The following is a 21,956-nucleotide window of genomic DNA, read 5'->3' on the forward strand; positions in this document are numbered from 1 at the left end:
TCATCAATTCATTGTGACTTGGTCGAATTGTTATTATCCAGACACGTAAGTAAATAACTTTTGTTTCTTTAACTCTATTTTCGTGTTCGTTAACAGTTTATTCTACCCTACATGGCTTACTTAAAAATTAAACAAAACTATCTGTAAATGTTTATAGTGGTGGGGGTCCAATAGTCAAACATTGCGAGACATCGACCCTGACCGTTATGATGGAGAAGTAGAGGGATCTATCTCTCACCTTCTCCCACATTATAGCTATTAGAGTCAGCGCCATATCGTAACTATCATGGTCAGCGTCTTCCAATCTAAGACTGAGTCCATTTGTTATAATGCTAGTCTTTGAACCCCTTTTTCCAAATACCTATATCCATTTGCCTATAGTTTAAGATTCGTTTGTAACGAGTCTCGGTGAAACTGTTGTAGCCCTAATATTCTTCTTGGCAGAATTTGAGTTTGCCTGGTTTTTTTCTTCAAATCTAGTCAAATGAAGAATTATTAAGCTTTAAAAAAAATTACTCAGACTTTTTTTATTTTATTCTGTCAAATCAGTTTATTTGATGATCTAAATAGAATATAAACCCACCGTTTTTTGTTTCTATTCAAATGTATGTAGTGTGAATTACTTCTAAATCAGTGGGGTTTTCTAAATAGTTACTTTGCACTTGACTTTTTTAAAATAGAAATAAGTATAAAATAGTTCTCCGTACAGTTTATACAGAAATAAACGGAATTGGGCCTGATCACATGGTTGTGTCCTAACCAGTGGAAGTCATCCCTACATGTATCAACTGATGCAACCGCAATTATAAATATGATATAAATTATTTCATTTTTCAACCCATATCAAGAAAGTTTCTGACATGTTCATCTTTAAGCAAGAATGTCCATCTCCAGCTATTGTATCAGGAAGTGTTATGTCCGGTATAACTTCATTCCTACTAAATGTTATTAAAACTAAACTTTTAATTGTCAAAAAGAACCTACTAAAATTCTTTATTTTTAAATCAGCTTGGCAGAAAAAAATTAATAAACTTAAAGCGTAAGACCAATTTTTTCAAGGATTTACCTTCGGTAGAGCAAATAAATCAATTATTTACAGGGCATTTAAATTCTTTATTACGTTTAAACGATCTAATGGAAAAGGTACCCTATTCGAAAGCAGCAATTCCTTTATTTATTGCGAGTTTGTCATCATTAATCCACTTCTGTATTTTATGTCAGGTATATCGTTTTTCCTAACGGTAAATCAAGTAGAACCATCAGTTTAAACGGCAGTCTTTTTAAAAATAAAAATTGGAGATTTAAGGAAAATTGTTTTTCTAGGTCACAAATATTTCAAAAAGGGGCAGACACCTGTATAAGCTATTGAAAAGAGACAGAACTTAAAATTATTAAATTACTTATTTATTATTTTACATCCTTAAAATAATTGTTCATTTCAGTTATATACTAATATATTTTCTCCTGCTTCAAAATTGCTGGTCTGTATTTAATATGTCTGAATACATCTTATTCGAACTGTAGAGAAAGCATATACATAAAAATCTGATATCACAAAAAGGATACTTCAAATAATTTTCATTTTATAAGAATACGAGTTAGAATATTATTTCCAAGATATAAATTAAAAGTATAAATAAACAAATCTTAAGAAAAATTAAAATCCTCTTTACAATTTCAAAATAATTAAAAATGATATTCGATCTCATAAAAGTATCATGTCAGATTTAATTAAAAGCAACAAAATACTTCTTATTTTTTATTTACATCAGATAATTTTAATCAAAAATATAATTTGCTTAAGTGATGATTTTGACTCATATTTCATGGTAAGGTTATAAGTTATTTATTAGTAAAAGAACAAAATTATTGCACTGAATATTCTTAGATATAAAAAAGGTTACAGCTAGAAATGATATTTAAAAAAAAACATATAAGTATAGATTAAATTATTAGCGATAACAGTTTTTAAATTTAATTTTTCTCTTTCAATTATTAGCATGTGTATACTATTATATGTAAATACATTTTTGTATGTTAAATGGTAATTCAGAGAATTATCATATTTAAATAAAAGTAATGAAATTAAAGAAGTATAAGTATAAGAATAGAAGTTTTGTAAAGTAATATAGACAATGTTTTCAATTACAAATATATATATATATATATATATATATATATATATATATATATATATATATATATATATATATATATATATATATATATATATCTTCGCAAGCCAAGGTTCCAATATGTTAACTCTATCTACACCTTAATGGATTGAGCATATATTTCATTGCTTTGCCCTAGAGATGTCTATTGGATTTTATTAGTTGCCTCCCTTTGTATGCAATTTCAACTAACCAATCGTGTGTAACAGAGGTGCAATGTACATCGGCCGAAAATGGTGGACTTTAAAACGATACTTTGTATGTTTAAGAACAAAAGTATGACTACGTACCAGAGAGAAGTTGTTACACGCGTACATTTGAGTGAAAGGTATTTGTACAAACATGAGTACAAACGTGAACAGGCAGTGGGAAATTGCTTATTTATGAGTCCATTAAAGTTGTGTGCTCACCCTGTCGCATTCAATGAAATTTACAGACCCGAAGCTCATACATATTTGCTCGATCCGCCAAGATATAGATAGGGTTAACATTGACTAGCGAAGATGTTCTCGTAAAGGAAGAAAATAAATACACAAACAAAATAGCACTGATATATTGCATTGTTAGCATATAATATATGGGTGGGTGGGGGACTCTAGAGAACCTGAACAAAAGTAATTTTAATTTGAAAATATTTTTAAATTTTAATAACTGAGAATATTTTTAAATTCTGTAAAAACGATTTGTTAAAATTTCCAATACCTTTTTATTTCAAAAATCATTTTAAATTAATTTATTTCAATTTTATAATTTTTTTACAGTTTACGAAAACTTTACTTGACATTTATTTCTATTTGAATTATCATTTTTCGTTCATGAATTACCATATTTCATTCTAAAACATTCTTTCGAAAAAGAATAAAATACATTTTTAGCTTTATTAAATCTTTTTTATATTTAATTAAATACTTTTTCTTAAGTATCATTAAAACTGAGATAACTACTACCTATCATTTTCCTGAGTTAATAGCAAAATAAAGAGTTATGTAGCAATTTTTCACAAAAATTATAATTTATCAAACAATCAAGGAATTTCGCTCATTTTTACAAGAGGTAATTTATTATTTTCCCTTTCTGTGTGATTTATAACTAATTAAAACGATGTAACTCTTGTTTCTAGGTTTTCAGAAAAATAACCGAATTTTATGTTTTGTTATAGGAGAAAATGAAGAAAAACAATTTTTTTATTATTTTCTCTAATTCATCAGAAAATAAAGGGATATAATTCAAATTTGAAGAAAAATTACTTTTACTAGCAAAACGTTGAATATAAGTGGACGGGAGGGAGATTTGTACTGCTTTTATATTTTCAATTCTTTTAGTCGCTTTTTGAAAAATTGTAAGCCCCTTAAGATCATGTCCTAATTTTCATTTCTAAAGACCACTTCCGTCTATAGGCTTACTCTAAGTTCTATCATTTTATGATAAGAATATAGGTAGTATAAAATGTATTATAGGACTTAAGATCATATTTATCAATCAAATCCAATATTATTTAAAATTTAGCATGTTCATAACCATAAAATGCGACGATATCTGAAAGTTATTATGCTTTAACGATAAAATCCAAGGATATTCACAAATTTATCAAGACAGGCCTCAGAATGGCAAATCCAAGATGACGAACTCCTTTGAAAATATCGAGCACTCAGAATGCACTGGGCATATCAGGTAATTTCGTCACGCAAAGTCAGCAGCAACGTAAGTAGAAGTAGCATTCGCTTGTAGAGTAATGCAGAGCAAAAATTGGAAAAATTGCCTGCCTCCTAAGAAGTAGGATACAGAGGGTTTCCTATGCAGTCGACCAGGAGTATGTTCAGGGCATTAGGAATAAGGGGAAGAGTACAGACATTTTAATAACCAAGGCAGCAATAAGGGCGTCAAAGTGAATCTGGCTAAAACGTGATGAAAAGAAAACAGACAGTGTTCTATGTACCTGGGAGGGATGAAAATTCAGCTGATGAAGTCTGTGTAACTGCAGTCCAACTGCATATCAACACTTTGAAAATATATTTGAAACCACTAGTATACTCATATCAGATGAAATACACTGGATACTGTGAGCATACTCATATCTGTTTCAATATAAGGGGTTTCACGGTTGCAACGGAGTTTCTGATCGTAGCGACTAAAATTACCTCCCTTAGCTCCAATGCGCATGCCCACAAAAAATTTCCAGTTCCGGATAATTCACCGTTCTACACTTGGTTAGTAAAACATAAAGTCAACAAAGGAAGGAATCTTAGCTGTACTACAGATCATTATGGTTAAACAAATGAATCAATTATATATGTCAAACATCTATTGTTCATACTAGGAAAATAATTATAGACATTAAATCAGATAATTAGATTCAGTGTCCATACTTACATTATATCAGATAATTAAATAATATTTACTTTCCATACTTAAATGATATCATATAATTAAATTAAATTCACTGTCCATACCTGATAATATAGATTCATTATCCATAATTTCAGATACATTTGTAGGAACATTTCACTTTGCTATCCGATTTTAAACATTTATTGCACATTTTTGGTTATATAACTTGAACGAAACAATCTCAACAATTTGCATTTTTCATATGTTGATATATCCTTCTTTCGCAAGGCTAATAGTTCGTTTATAACTCGAGTTAAGAAAGTTATAACACAAGTTCGATAAGAAAATTATAACACAAATTCGATACGTCAGCTGATTTGTAATGCTGAATATTTTAAACCAGAAAAGTTTTTTTTTTATAAAAAAAAATGGAACACAAGATTTTAATGTATTCAGATGAACTTAACAAAGCAATAATTACATTAGCTACCATAACGATAAATGAGTGTAATTAATGCAGACGGAATATTTATTCATATTTGGGTGTAAATATCGTACAATATTCAGATTAAATAACATGCTCAATGACGGTTTTGTTTTTCAGTTTCTTTTTGACTTTTGAAACATCAAATATCGGACGGTACATGCAATAACTTTCAGCATGATGTTTCTTTGCTTATGCTGACAAGTAATAACTCTCAAATTTGCTGGGGTCTTTAGACAACATTTCTGATTGCCACCAGCAAATTCATCTAGAACAGCCTTCTTAAAATTAGTTTAATTCTGTTTAACTTTCCTTGCATCAAATATGTAAGTTTTAAAGATCCAATTATTTCACATATTCCGTCATATTACTTTGGTTCGCCTTTTAAATCAAAATTGATCCACGTGACCGGATGTAAAATTGCAAACAGTATGTTTTAAAAAAGAGACTGCTTGTAAGAACATACTCTAAAAGTCAACAATAAATGGATACTCATAAATTATTCATATTTGTTGTCTTTATCTATCAGTCACTCTTTCTAACTTAGTATAATTTTCTACTCGTTTTTAACCAGAAGTATGTTTATGTAATATACGTATGCGAACACACATTCATTCGAGGATATACATACCCATGCACCAGATGAAATGAGACATACATACATACAGACAGACAGGCAGATAGTGAGAGCCACATATGTCCTATACATGCATAGTGTGTCGAACATCGATATTTCTCCAAATTGTATACTCTAAAATTTCCAACCGTTCAAGGAAATAAAATTAAAATAATCATCAAAAAGACTCGTACGTGCACCTGTCTGTTTAAGCGTGGTGGACATTTGTGCATTTTGAAAAACCCAAGTTATTTCATGAAAAATATAATGAACCGTAATAGAAAAGCAACAGGCTAAGTAAATAATAAAAGAACTTTAAGAAGTTATAATTTTTTTCTCGTTGTCGTTCAACCTCCTTTAACTGCTATGACTGAAGCTGTACAAAATAAACATATTTTTATTATTCTTCAAGCGAGATAAATTGCAATAACTTTTTACGCAGCGATACACTTTCGCACAATCAAATATTACAAACTAGAGCACACGGTAGTAATGGAAAGATAATGAAGTTCTGAAATGGGCAGATAATATGTATTTGAAAGCTGGGAGCAGCGCAAGTTAGTAAAAAAAATATTTAAAAGAAAGATGAGAAAAAAAGATCAAATATTGATAGAATTTCGGTTTCAGATAGTGAGGTATCGATCGTGCTTGCATAATGTGAGCGGTCTGTCACATTTTCTTGATCTACATCTGCCATCTTAATTGATTGAACTATCCAGAAGTGAGTTGCACCGATATGCCCTCTGGTGTTTTCAAGAGGAGTTACTAACCGTGAAACCCCCTTATGGGGACCACGAGTATACTTACATCAGGCTAAATAAACCAGATACCGCGTGTATACTAACACCAGGTTAAATATACAGGATACCACAAGTATGCCCTTATCTGGTTAAATATACCAACGTTAGATCATTCAACGGATATTTAAATGGAGTCATTAAAATAATAATTATATTATATACTTTTAAACATGTACGTGAGTGCATCCTAGTGCACTCATAAAAGGTTATTTTCAATCGCAGCGTAAGATTTCTCTGGACATCGTTACAAATGGTAAATCTATATTCCATTAAGTTAACTCCAGTAATACTCACATTAGGTTAGCAATGGGAAATTCATCGGTCCCATATCTCCAGTGTCCATTGCCTTGAAGACTACTTCCGTCGGGAGGAAGATCATTGAGATCTGTCCAGTAACCATCAGAGGTAAGGTTTTGCGCAATACTTACAAACCAGTTCTGAAAATAATTGAACTTTTGACTTATGTAACTTTTTTCGTCTTTTTTTTAAATTCAGAAGCTGGAAGTTGAATATGTTTGAGGCTGTTTAAAAAAGTGCAATCTTTCCATTTTGTAGCATTTGTCATTCTATTCAAGAGACAAAATATATACGACAAAATGGCAATATTACATTTACTTATTAAAACATTTTTTCTTTATTTCTTATTTCGCTATAAGTAATATGGTAAGTATCAGTCATTACGTCAAAGAGGAGTAACACTGTTTGTAGGAAGTGTTCAAAAACTATGAAAGCATCCGGTTTTTTTAGTTCATTGTTATGAGTGGCACATATTACAATTATGTATTGTGGCTTGTAAATGCTAAAATGACAAATCGAATTTCAACCTTCCTTTAAAGTAAATACATGGAATATAAAATATTCCAGGCAGCTGATCTCGTTCACACGCTACATCCATCATCTTGTAACAAACACAAATGATGGGCAAGTTCAATCAAATACAAATATCCATTTAAAGCTTTCACCAACATTCCAATATTTTCCCGAATGAAATGAATGTCCTTTTCCAAGCAAGAGGTTTGTGACTGAGAATAAAAATATATTACCAGCTCGTCTTGGGACTCAAATCTAATTCGAATTGCGTTCATTGTAGTACATTCGTCGTTTGCTTGCTTCCAGGTGACTCTCCGGGCATTTTGGAAACTGAAGCAGTAGTTGCTAAAATACAACCATCCCGGTTCGCAGCCGAGTGCATCGTCACTGTCACCGTTGGCAACGGAAACTGAAATCCAAAACAATGAGATATAATTAGGCAATATTGGTGGACAACGAATTTAATGCTCACATTTATAAACACTGGCGAATTCATTTCAGCTTTAATCGAGGGTTTGGGATTCTTCGAATGTGCAGATTTAATGTCTGATTAATATCATTCTGTCAGCACTTACCACTTGAAGCGATTTCGCATTTCTGACACATCTTGTTTGTAAAAAAAAAGTAACCAAAAAATGCATCAGCATCTTTGCAGAATTCTAACATGTCGTGTTGTGGATGGCCACCTTATTTCAGCGGAACCTCACGATTTCAAGTTAACTGATGTGCACAAAATGTCTAATTTAATAAAGAAATGCCTATATAAAGATGAACTCGAGATAAACTTTACACCTGTGTGCACTAGACTAGATAGTATTATGATCATCACTGTCTTAACATCACGAGAAAAAGAATAACTAACAATTTCTTTATCAGCTAAATGTCGAATGAAACTGTAGTGTATTAAATAAGTGTTTTCTTTAAGGAGTCAGACAGAGAGAGAGATCGAGATCGAGATCGGCTATGTTAAGACTGTGGAAGATCAGTGAATCTGTATTCATAGCTTTATAATATATGAAATTCACCCCACCCCCATCTCCACCCAAAGGAATGACCGTGCTTCAAGCCTTCGCATTAGATGTAATATGTCTAACAAATGAAGATTCCCGATTGTAGTATATGGTACTCAGGTCTATCTTTAATGGGGATTTTCTTTGTGTTCTTTTAAAAGCAAAATAGTTTCCACTTCTGTTCGTAAAAGTATAATAATAGTGAAAAGATTAATAAACCTATTAATAAATAAATCTGCTAATTTTATGTCGTAATGTTTGTCGATGTAACAATTTTGCTCTCTGAGCAAATTTCGGCAAAATTTCGTTAACACCAATAATGTCTTTGAGACCTATAAATCTTCCAAAAAGGGACGCCCAAAAATCATCTTAAAAATGCCTGGCACCCGATTAAACTAGTAAAGATGCCTGTAGCAGACCGATTCAAACATGATGGTTGAGTAGATACTGTCTGTTATTGTCACTAACAAAATTAGTTTTCTACATAATACTGAGTATAAAAATTAAATAAATTAACGTCCGAACAATAATAATAATACAAGGTTTAATCTATTGCAGCACTTAATAATGTTTACGAAAATATAAGAAGTTTGTTTTATAATTTCTCAGAAGTATAATCCAGTCTCATTTTTTTGAATGTCACCCTACTTCCCAGTCTGTTTAGTACAGTTTGTAATTAATGATAGGATCTTTTCAACTGATTGGTACGATGATCTGTGTTGATTTTTTCAAAGAATTGGTACGATGATCTGTGTTGATCTTTTCAAAGGATTGGTACGATGATCTGTGTTATCTCGTGACTTGTACACTATCAATAAAGTTATCAGAATGGGCCGTTTGGAGTATGCCGTAGTGTATGAAATGGAGTAGGAGTGTCTCATAGCTACTGTGTAGTTAGTTACGAAATACATACACCACCCTAGTCAATCATAATGCATCGGCCAAAGATGGAAAGGCACCAGATCGATATCTCTACTCATTGGTCAAACTTCAAAAGTTCCGGTGTTTTTCAGAACCAATCACTTCCACATAGATTCCGCTCTACAGTTTCGTAATTTGTACTCGGTTTTAAAGAAATATAATTTTCCATTTTTTCTCACTGGTTGTCCCTGTAATTGAAATTAGATCTGGTATTGATGAAATAACTTTAACGACCTTTACTTTGTGCTATCATTGTAATTTGGGTTTTAGAGTGTATAGCTTGTATCAGATATGCATCTCTCTAAATGCTACTAGCTCAGCTTGATCATTTTCACTTCCTGGACTTCGAATAAACTGGACCCACCCACTAGCCAATAGCTTTCTCTTTTTTGAATTTCTTCATAGTTTATAATTCAGTCATTACACTTTTCGAAGTTAATATTGTCTACTCTTACAAATTCATTTTTCCTACTTTAATAACTGCTCAAGTTCGCTTTGGACTAGTTCAGATCTCTAACTCATAGGAGCAGCCATTTTGATCGGCTGTCTGCTTTCGGCAGTGCATTTTCTTTGTTGTTTTTTTATCTTTCTTTTTTCTTTTTCTTCCTAATACTACATATCAAGAAATTTCAGTAACGGTACATGAAAGTAGCATAGATGTATGCCAGTATTCTTTAATAAATTAATAGTTGTAGAGCGGATCTTTAGGCATAATGACACTGCAGACTAAATGCAAGGACTACTTAACTCCAAAGTGAAAAACTTTACAACATGCAAGAACTACTTAACTCCAAAGTGAAAAACTTTACAACATGCAAGAACTACTTAACTCCAAAGTGAAAAACTTTACAACATGCAAGAACTACTTAACTCCAAAGTGAAAAACTTTACAACATGCAAGAACTACTTAACTCCAAAGTGAAAAACTTTACAACATGCAAGAACTACTTAACTCCAAAGTGAAAAACTTTACAACATGCAAGAACTACTTACTTACGAAACTGCAGGGTTTGACAACGGAAGTGTATCAGTGAACATGGCCAATTTTACCTTTTACAAAAATATATATTAACAAAATTGTGCAGTGAATCGCCAGATAGCAGAGTGGCACATCGGAAACAAAAGTCGATGTAGGAAAGATATGTGATCGATATATGTTTTTATTCATACAAAGGCAATCATGTTGCTGGTTTTCAAATGGAAACCAGATTTCACGGTTAAACTCCAAAGGAATTCGTTCTTACAGGAAGTAAGGGTTCAAACATAAATCTTATGGACATTCCGTGTGACTAGTACTAACAGCAACAGTGCTGTCTTTATGCGATGCATAAATCGATGACAAATCTTCTGCTTCTTTCACTTTTGTGTAGCCTATGCGTATAAATATATATTTGTCAGTGTGCTGGCATCGTTGACGATGGGGTATGGCTGAACGATATGTACATATAAAATACGTAATTATTAAGTCTGTATGAATAAGAATGTGAAAGAGATGACGATAACTAACCCGGATGCTTCGCTACTGACTTAAACTGAGTGTTGTTAGTTTTAATGGTCGGTGAGTGGATGCTTTGGGGTGGGGCTGATAGGATTTTTTTTATCTATTCGATAAAAATATAAATGATATAAACAATATTATCCAATCGACAAATGTTTCATGAGCAGAGAATAACCGTGGAATTGTGCAGTCATTTGTCACAATGGTCTCAAGAAGTATGAAAACCATATATTTTCTTGATAATAAAGGAACTCTCAAACAGAGACAAAATACAAGGGACCAAATACAATTTTAATGTTTAATATATTGTTTTCTTCATAACTTAAATAAAATGTGCAAATTCAAAAATTTTAAAGAAATAATTTAACTGGAAGTAACTCCATCAATTATATGTTTTATAAATAAGCAGGAGATGCCGTACAATTTTATATTGTGTTCGAATTGATTATGGTATCTTTAAAATTTTCTTGTATTTTAATAATTTATAGCACAGTAAAATTATGAACCAGTTGTTGTAAATAGTGTCCCACCGTAAAGTGCGGCTTGAATTCTTGATACCAGTTTATTACCTTCTGATCGTGAACAAAATTAATACAGTCGACCTGAATGTCTGAATTTTTGTTTGTTAAGTAAACTTATTCTCTGATACTGTAAAAAAAAAAATAATAATAAAAATTCCAAGCGGATGATTGAGAGGAGCTGAGGTGCCATATAAACCCATGAATTAAATGCGACCAAATGGGATCAGAATTAACTAGGATATTCCACTGCATATTGCACTGGCAGTATGTGTGTGCGTGTGTGTGTGTGTGTTGGATTTCTAACGCAGCTTTAAAACATTTTCAGTCATATGGCTACGATGTCTGCAGCGTGACAGCTTAGTGATGTCTAGCACTGGAACATCATGCCGCAGACATATAGCACCATGTCCCACCCAGTCACATTATCCTGACACCAAGCCGACCAGTCCTAACACTAACCTCTTAATGCTGATGGTCTAACGAGACAGCTGTTATAACCATTTGTATGCCTTTGGTATGACTCGGCTGGGCTTCGAACCCGAGACCTCCCGCATCCGAGATGGACGCTCGAACAACAATATCACCGGAGTGGTCACTGGCAGAGTATATGCATTCCCTAATCGGGGAATGCATCCGTTCTCAATGTTATTAGTACTCGTACAACTAGATCTTTAGCATGGCTGCGTGATCATTGCTATATGATGGCTTAGTACAGATCTATGGCTGCGTGATCAATGCTATATGATGGCTTAATACAGATCTATGGCTGCGTGATCATTGCTATATGATGGCTTTGTACAGATCTATATTAGCAAATGTAGCACTCAAAACGAAGCTAATTAAAACAGAAAAAAAGTTTTAGCCAGCCTTCCATATAAAATAAAATTGCTATCCCATAAATTCTCCATGTTTTTATTTTTGGGATGTGTTTTGGGACCGATCATATAAAATATATAAGTGATTGACGCTTTTGCTTCTGCACAAACACATATTGCAAATCGTCTGACTGATACTAGCTCAGAGTGCATAAAGTGGCGCAGATTCACCGCTTGAACTACAAATACTTGACACCACCTTTGGAGTATATTATAAGCATGTTTACATTTATCGCTTATGCACATATATTATTGTAATATTTTACGGTACGGATGGTGTATTTTCCAGCCACAAAAAGAATAAAGAAAATAATGAAAGAAGGAAAGAAAGAAAGAAAGAAAAAGGAAATGAGCGACATTTTTGATAACGATCTGTTCTACAGACAATGACCAGACCGTCAATCGGAGTAGACCCTTAGGAACATATCAGTGATAGAAAGAACGTATAATGTGGCAAATATTTAAAAAATCATAGACTTATACCTCAGTAAAACCTTTTATGTGAATAGGTCCCCACCCCAATCGACCACTTTAGGCCAGCGACCAAGGTAAGTAAACAACAGGTAAGTTAAATGTAGTGCACGATATCAGAAACATAGGCAGAGATTATAAAGTCCCAATTAATACAGCAATGCGAGATGAAGCGTGAGCGAAATCAAATGAATGGACGAAAAGTGTTGAGGTCTATTTAACGCTGTATGTCATAAAACAAACACAAATTATTGCATTCAAATTGCTACAAGTGTCAGTCCATTATTATAAAGTTCTGAATGGATCATCCCTAGGTTTTTTAACGGATATAATAATTGATGTCATGTTATCGGACATAATTGATGTCATGTAAATTAATGCAAGTTTCTGCCCATTAGCTGAAACTGTTAAAAGGCGTCGCCCTGTTAAAAAAATGTCAAAGAGTTTAACAGTTAAACGGTCAGTTTTGTTGATAATGTGAAAATCGCCCAGATGTAAGAAGCATCATACTGGGTTTGTCCAGGTAACTTCACGCGAGACATATGGCGTACGCGATATAATACGATACGCGAGTTTTCCGATCCCTGCGCATGCTGAAGTTCTCGTTATCACATATCTACATGATACACTACTTCATCATCCATCTCTCCTTACGCATACATACATACAGAGAGAGAGAGAGAGAGAGAGAGAGAGGCGGTTGATACATGAAATTTTCACCTATCTGATATCTTATATACCCTGACCCCTATGTAGCTGGTACGTAAAAGTCAGACAAGACGTACGCACCCATTTCGCTGGCCAGTCAACCGTTATGTGGAGTTTATCATGCTATAGATATCGTTAATCTAACATGAACTCCTTTTGTAGTATGTGTTCGCCTAATTTTATCTGCAAGAGTATCTTGGTATCGTATAATAATCAACTCTTCAAGAGGAGGTACTAAAGGTTACTTGTCAGATTTGCGCTCCACCCCACGACCCACAAATAAATAAATTAAAATAAATAAGTATCTGAGGAAAATTACATATTTACATGTACAGAAAATCAATAAGAGAACAGCTTGAATTTTGCAGGTTTTTAAAAATAAGTTTCCTGAGATAATTTAAAAATAAAAAGCATCATGTGCAAAAATGAGAATGTCAAACATTAGATACCATTTAGAATTCGTTTTTACTTTCGGTAGTGGTGGGGAATTTTTAAATTGTGTGTGTGTTTGTGTGTGTGTGTGTGAGAGAGAGAGAGAGAGAGAGACAGAGAGACAGAGAGAGAGGGAGGGAGGAAGGGAGAGAGAGATTAGAGTTTCGTCCTATATAGTAACAAGAATTGTCCATTGCTTACAATGTGCTTTCTGCCTTCACAATTATTAATTTATTTACGTACATCTGAATGATGAACTCTAGAATTTTGTGCACGACATCTTTACGCTTTCCCCACCCCATCCCTTATTGCCAAGAGGAATCATGTAGTTAAAGTAACACGGTAACGCCTAACATATATCACAGTAATACTCCAAGTACCAAAATCATGCAATCTCAAATATTGTTTTCTCTTTGTTTACAATGGTTGATAGAAAGTTGCTTTTACAGAAGAGTAGCGTTTTTCCGATCAATATCAGAGAGCTTACCCAAGCAGATGAAGAACAAAAGATATATTCCTTGTTTCACAGCCATCATTCGCTCTCTCGTGTTGCAAATATCACAAATGTTATAGCCGTATATATACAGTACGCACTTTGCTCCTATGTATACATAAGATATCATGATGATTTTAGATTATTTGTGTGCATGTACATATATACATCGCTCCATGTATGTATACCATATTGGGTAACGTCAGATAATTATGAGCGTATTACACGTATGAGAAAGAAGTAAGTTTGAAATTATCGAAGATTTGCCGTTTTAATTAGTGCAGACCAAGAAATTAAAAGCTAAGTAGATCTCCCTGAATTTCATTGTAATAATGCTGATGATAGTGCAAATTTTGTCATCCATAAAAAGAGATCCAAAAATATTTTTAACCCACCCTCCGTTGCACATCTCGATGGCTTGACCATTACAAACAGTTGCTCTACACTTTGTTTTAAATCGATGACCAGCTGATAAATTAGTCAGTATAAGGTCAGTCCTTGAGTTTTGAAAAATCGAGCATAATGGACATCAGTGTTATCAAAAGATCGTATTATTCCGAATTTTACGAATTTTTCGTTATGGTTTCAGACATATGCTCAGATAATCCAAAAGGCGCCCAAAAGTTTTTTCAACGATCTCCATCGACTCTTTGAGCGTCCCTTTCCATGATGAAGTTACTCGAGGGTTGGTGGTTCTTTCCGGGGATTTTCCGGGTTCTTCCTCTACCATTAATACTGGCCGCCATGTATAGCCTATCGTGTGCTGAAAAATGGTTTTAAACCCTACAACAATAAAAACCTTCTAATAATGGAATAATGTAATGTATGGTAAAAACATACGAACACATTACGCATTTTTAGCTAATAATATTTATGATAAAAAGAAACAAATGTCTCTATTTTATATAAATACACGCCCTAAAAGAATTGATTGGAAATGATTTCTTTACAATCAGTTTCAAATCATAAGATTATTCCTTCAGCTATATACTGCATAGTCAAATGCTTTGCCATGGGGAGGCACTTCATTGCCAGTAAGGGAGGTAAGTTGTACCGTAATATGGCAGAAAGTCACAGAATATAACTCACATTTACATGTGGGACAGAAAGTCACAATGTGATTTCTCTAGGACTTCATTTTAACAGTTTAAATCTGCAGTCACAAGTTATCATACATGTGGCAACTGTTTTACCCATGTTTTATGCCCACCTTATTTCCTAGATTTAAGTCTTAATGCATGTAACACTGTTTACTGAATAAAATATTTATTCTGAATTAGTTCTTTAGGGGCACATATACTGCATGGTATATTTTGTTTTATTCCTTGTTTTAATTTAATTATGGTAATTAAACTTGCATACGCTATATCTATTTATGTATGGTTTGGTTTTTATTTTCTTCTGAGAAATGAAAATTGACAGACATAATGTAATAATCGTGACTTCTCTGCGAAAATTGGGAGATATTACGAGATCGGAAGGTAAATGAGGAAATAGCCCCAAAATTGGGAGGTTTTTCTCCCCGCTTGAGAGTGACAGATATGAACTGTCCGGCTTGTGGAATTTCAGTCAGGGCTAGAGTTTTTTTAAGTCACCAGCCCGGGGCCTGTGCTTAAAAAAAATCTTGAGCACTGACCAGTACAGTACATAAACTATTATATCAGACAGCAGATTCAACTTTTGAACGTGCAACCCAAATCTGGTCTCCTCCTGCCTCGCTCGCAATGTTTATATTTGCATTCGACGACTGGCTGGTAATGCGTCACGGGACCACGTGATCTGTCGTCTTATGAAAACTCGGAAAAACTCGGCAATTTACGGAATAGTGGTATCTTCCACGCAATATAATCACAACCCGCTTACGATATTTAATTTATAAACATTACAGTCGACTTAAAATCTGTAGAGAATTACATATGTAAAAGAAAAAGTTTGATTTCTGGTCTCCTTTAACCCCAAAACAACAACATTTTTTGTCCTCCATATCGGAGAAAATGATCACATTCTGCACCTAAGCCATCGTAGATACAGGCTCGCAGTGAAAGCAACATAAATTCAGTTTGATGCAGTTATCATAGGGTATCGATTTCTTCAGGGCGTATTTAAGAAGCAAATTTAAAACGTTGTTGTAGTGATATGAAAATACTCTCGGGCGATAACTCACTGTGACGAGAATGTGGCATATAAACATTAGCACGTTCCCAGTTTCAACAAGTTTTGGATTTCTTCAGTTGATTGACTTTTGTATTATTTCATTTAGATGACTGCATGATGTTGTCTACCGCGGACAATTTACCTCTCTAGTGCTTAATACACCCTTTTGAAAAATGCCTGTAAAACGGTCCATTTTAGACCAGTATCGTGAACCAGTTATATTGTTTGACCTGGATCTAGTGTTACGTATATTTAATTTGCATTGCTTGCTTGCTAGTATTTTATCTTTTTTATTTTCATTGTAAGCTATTTTATTTTGGATTTGACCTCGTCCAAAATCAAGTTCATTTTCTACCTGACCTGAATTATTGATTTTGGTTTTGTACTAAACATGTTTATCTCAATCTGAGTCACGAACTTTGGAAATTCCCTATGAAATGTCGGGTCTGCCTAATGCTTAGTGTATTTATATCATAATTTTAGAAACGGACTACTAATTATAGCTAAGATTTCATCTTGTAAACATTTAGAGCCTTCGAGAAGGAAACTTTCCGTTAGGTAATAGTTTTGCTTAGAAACTTCTAACTGTGACCTGAGGTTAGGTAGAGGACTAAATAATCTTGCTTTTCTAGAAATGCATTATTCATCCTGTAAGATCTTAGTAGAATCAGATGTATTATTGTTGTATCCACTAATTCATCGGCCTGGAATTTATTTATTCAAATTATTTAAATCAGTTGAATCTGGAAGCACAAAGTTCTCTTAAATAATATTCTTGTAAACAGAGACTTGAATTTATAGTGAAATTTCAAATAAAGATATATTCTTTGATTGTATTATTGTGATCCAACAAAAGAATACTGGCACATCACCGCTACACGCGCCATCACAGGCACATCAACACTTCCAGCGTTGGATTGAATTTGGATTTCCACTAAAGTTTATTCAAAACTTTAATCATTAAATCTTGTGTCTGTAATTCTAGGATTATTTGGGATTTTGTTCGCAATACCGTAAGTCTCTTTTTTACATTTTCACTTTGTTTTCTAGGAGAATAAACTTAAACTATTTGTTCGGTTTTACAAAGCTTGCTGCTTCTCACTGGTTTCTATTACTTGTTTTAAGACCATAGAGTTGTAACACTAGTTTTACTTGAAATATGAAACCAGTCAATCCAAATTTTTGCGACACTGTATGGCCTAAGTTACAGTCGGGACAGGGACGATATATCTGTAACTAATCAAAAGTCGAGAATTATAAGACCGTTCTGCTTTAAATTACTGAAGTTCAGTCGCTGTCCGCTTTTTAAAATAACCTTTCATTTTTAACTCGAAATAACTTGATTATTGCATTTTCGACTAGACGTCAAAATGTAACCTTAGTGTATCATAGAACCTATTCGGAATATGTTCAGGCTTTTTCGACAATGTTTGGAAAGGAACGTTAGAAATAATAAAGTAGACACTATTGCATATATATGTCACACCACATCATTACGGTGACTCATAGACTGAGATGACTTGCCTTGTTCGAATAAATTCCTTTAGAAAATCACACTTTTGGCTTGGATCTATTTTGTCTTGAGCACTCATCCCGCGAATGAGTTTTTCCGGCTATTTTATATGCCCTTCTCAGTGGGTTATCTCTCTTTAGGATAATGCTGCCACTGATGCAAAATTTCGTTGTAAAAATGACTTTGGGGGAGAGAAAAAAACACTTCGATAATAGACCATGCTTAATTTAAACTGCATTTCCTGCTTTCTTTTCTTTACAATGGCTAGAATGTGAAGATTTTGCAAAATACGTAGAAGGAAACCGTCGGTAATTTGTTACTTGCACTAATGGAGCACAGGGCTAATATTACCATCTTGCAAGCAGCAACAGCTGAAGCATGCTGGTTATCCAGGTCAGTAAATAACCGAGTTTTCACAAATTTGGAAAAGCGATCGTAATGACGATATGTCTTTATATTTGGCATAAACATGCATTGTTTTCGATACTTGTTAGGAGAGTTGGTGACTTTGTGCAGTTTTCAATAATTTTGGGAGGTTTAGTGACTTTGCACTGTTTTTGATACTTTTTATGGAGAATTGGTGATTTTGCACTGCTTTCTATAGTTTTATGAGAGTTGGTGACTGCTTTGTTTCCGATATTTTGTTTCATGGAGAGTTGGTGTCCTGGCACTGTTTCCTATACTATTTTTTAATGCAATGTCTGTATGATGGGTAGATATTTTACTAAATGTTCCGCCAAATATGCACTTCAGTACATTATTGTTTCGTTGTTGTGGGTTAATTGTTTTTACTCTTAGCTGTTCAAAAGTTTCAGTTTTTCAGAACGATCAATAACAAACATACTACTCACAATCATTCTTAAAATGAATCAGATGGTCTCCATATACTACGCCTAAGTTTTATCTTTTCTTGTTCTTTCTATCTTTTCCTTTTTTTTAATTGAGTTTTATTTCGAATCTTGTTTTGAAATATCACGTTAGAATCATTGGCCAGATCATTCTGTCTAATGTCCCAAAGATGAAATCTCGCACGGCGTCGAATTGAAATCAATGCACATAAAATGAGCCAATTCAAAATCGACGTGGGAGTTTTACAAATAAAGCATGCATGCTTACATGTTGGCGATGACAACGTTTGCGAGGAACTACGATAATGTGCAACACAAGCGAGACTCTGTGGATGTCCAGACAGACAAACAAACGAACATACAGGTAGATAGATAAAAACGAGCATCCATCATGTCTGCGTGTTCGTGAATGATTTCCTTATCAATTCTTACCCATCCCTGTTCCATGTGACCTAGTTTTCTTCCACATATCTTGCTTAAAACGTGCAAGGAATACGTGTACCTGTTGATGACTGTTGCATTACTCACTGTCGAAACCTGGCGATCTTATACACTACAGTAGAAACTTAATGAGAGTTTCTCAATAAAGTACATAACCCTTACACTGAATCCTTGTTAAAATGGGAGGTGGGAAAGGCGATTTGTTGAGGAAATAGTGGAGCAGAGTTTAAGACTGCGCAGTATTCGTCTTAATCCCCAAGAATGTTCAAAAAATTGTGCCTAATGGTTATCCAGTCTACTTTTTTTCTTTAAAAAAAAAAGAATTTCAAGTTATTGGAACATAAGCATGTCTTTATTCTGACCTTCTTACCCAGGTTTGTCGTAAGTGGCAGACGATAAGGGCTACAGCAGACGATAAGGGCTACAGCCCGCGACGCTAAGCCGGTGAAGGGGTGACGCCATTGCGCCCTTAGCCGTATTTTTGCTATTGTGGTGAGCCGAAGGTAATTTTCACCCGGGGCGCCGTTTCCTCCAGTGCAAACTTGCCCTGTTCTTATCCGGTGGCAAACTTTTATATTGTATGGCGTTCTCCTGCTCCAACATAACTTATATTATTAAATGATCGGTCACTTGGTATAAATTTAAAAATATGGACTTATCACCTGTTAAGTTGTACGTTCATGCAATTTTTAAAGTCTCTCCAGCCTTTGACGTATAATACCTATCCAGGATGCAACATCATTCGATCGTTTGTTGTACAAAATGCGCGTGATGGTAGACTAACGACGAACAAGTAATGACCGAGATGGCTTAAAAATGGCATGAGACCAATGATGGTAGACGCTATGTCACATTCTGGGACTCACGGTCCTAATCATATGGAAGAATGCGAAACAGCCTAGAAATGGGTGACCATAAAATAAAATATATATGGCTTTGGGGAGACATGATTGGATGATAATGAAAGTAAAATCTTTGCAAAAATAATCTTTGGAGAGTTTAGCCTAGTTGTAAAGATAAAAGATGAAGGAGTCCTTTTACAGACTTGAGTTTGGAAAACTCATTACTAAAATTAGCACCTGACACTTTGCTGCGGAATTGAAAACACGTTTAAACCGCATGTAGATTCAGAAAATGACGTTAGTCATGTGATTTTCTCTACATAGACGCTGTTGACATGGATGTGTCTTTACTTATAAATATAGGTTTTGATTATGAGTATTCAGAAATTTAAAGTTATCGAAATTTTAATATCACGGTGTTTGCAATGGTTTATTATTGGAGCTGAATTAGTACCGTGAGTCCTAGACCAATGACACAGTTTAATATTCTGAATATAACAGTTGTCTGTTAAAATTCCACCCAATGCATCTTAGCGACTACAACCGTAAATCGACTGCTTTACGGTGGCGTGAGTAGCCTGATATTTTATTGCACTTTGTACAATGTAGAGGTTTCGTGAACAATCGTCTTACCGTTAAACTACAGGCATGACCCTCTTCCAGTCTGATGTATCACGAAAAGACTACTTCAGAGAAACAGTATCTGCGGTTTTGTACAGAACCAACAAAGCTCATAGCAACCAAATCCTAAACCTTAGCCAAACGGAAGAACTTGATATTTGTCCTATGACTTGCAGACTCGCTAACACGATACTTTTCAAATAAGTTATATGTCCAATGAATTGCAGAATCGCCATACAATGTACTTTTCAAATAATTTTGGCAGATAAAGATAACTATTACCAACAATATTTTGATAAAGCTTGTAAAGTTACGATGAAATATGCAAGGACATGAATTTTATATCAGTCTGTTTAATTATCAGCTGTGGTTTATCCTAGAGACAAGCTTGTGATCAATTAACCTGCGTGTGAGATTAATTGGCCATCCATTACAAACGATAGTCCAGGCATGGATCTGAATATCTAATTTAAATTCAACCAATTTTATTATAGAATGAGAGAAAACAAACGCAAGCCTAGTCAACTCGATTTTAGCATGACCATTAAGAAATCAGCAAAATGGTATTTGACAAAGGTAACTCATTGATTACTAGTGGTAGTCACATGCAATCGTTTGCCATTAGCTGAGGTACAATACCATTTACTGTTTTGATAATGAAATCATTTTAAATATAGTGACAGTCCTTCCTTATGCGAGAACAGATGGTATATCCTTAGAAAAGAAATAAATAAAGCGATGACAGTGATAGCATAAATTAGTTTCGTAAGCTATGACAGACCCGTCATTGCGTAAAATTGGTATTCAGAACATTGGGCTAACCAACACTACCAAAAATAGTTTTGATTTTCTTGTTTAAAATTAACGATATGGTAGGCGACTTTAATAGTAGTGAATAGGGGCACCCTAGCGTCAATGGGACTTACCATTAAAAACAGGGTCCCGGCACTCTGGCGTCTATGTAAATTTAACATTAACCACCCTGGGCTTGTTTAGCGTCTATGTAAATTTAACATGGGCAAAAAACCCTGGGCTTGTCTAGCGTCAAGGGAATTTAACATGGGCAAAAAATCTTGGGCCTATCTAGCGTCAAGGGGAATTGAACAGGGTGGGTCTGTTGAGCGTCAAGGGAAATTCAACAGGGTCGGGACCCTATTTTAATACGGTCCCGACCTTATGGGTCTATGGAAATGGAACATGGGAAATTTAAACAGGGGAGAAGGATAGAACACACACACACACACACTATAGACAACAGACATTTTTTAAAAAGAGGGTAGGCAATGAAAGTTAAGGTCTTTTCGAGGCCTATGAAGGGGCCCTGAAAAGGGCCTTTGGTTTTCTTCTTCTTCTAATTTCTTCTATTCTTCCACCAGCTTCTTATTTTCTCTCCTAC

General features: G+C 34.1%; 1 protein-coding gene across 1 annotated transcript in view; it reads right to left on the minus strand.

Annotated features, from left to right (window-relative positions):
• The window catches only part of LOC149795709 (lymphocyte antigen 75-like), a 61,785-nt gene extending 47,527 nt beyond the window's left edge, over nucleotides 1-14,258 (minus strand). Inside the window, exons 1-3 of the mRNA XM_089964125.1 lie at nucleotides 14,136-14,258; nucleotides 7,446-7,621; nucleotides 6,697-6,839 (exon numbers count right to left, since the gene is read on the minus strand). Coding sequence (XP_089820251.1) covers nucleotides 6,697-6,839; nucleotides 7,446-7,621; nucleotides 14,136-14,184 — 368 coding nt within the window. The 5' untranslated portion in view covers nucleotides 14,185-14,258. The remainder of the gene's footprint in view (nucleotides 1-6,696; nucleotides 6,840-7,445; nucleotides 7,622-14,135) is intronic.
• Nucleotides 14,259-21,956: the final 7,698 nt, after the last annotated feature.

Source organism: Sinohyriopsis cumingii, chromosome 7 (genome assembly GCF_028554795.1).
Source record: "Sinohyriopsis cumingii isolate HCF-2022 chromosome 7, ASM2855479v2, whole genome shotgun sequence".
Classification (NCBI taxonomy): Eukaryota; Metazoa; Mollusca; class Bivalvia; order Unionida; family Unionidae; genus Sinohyriopsis; species Sinohyriopsis cumingii.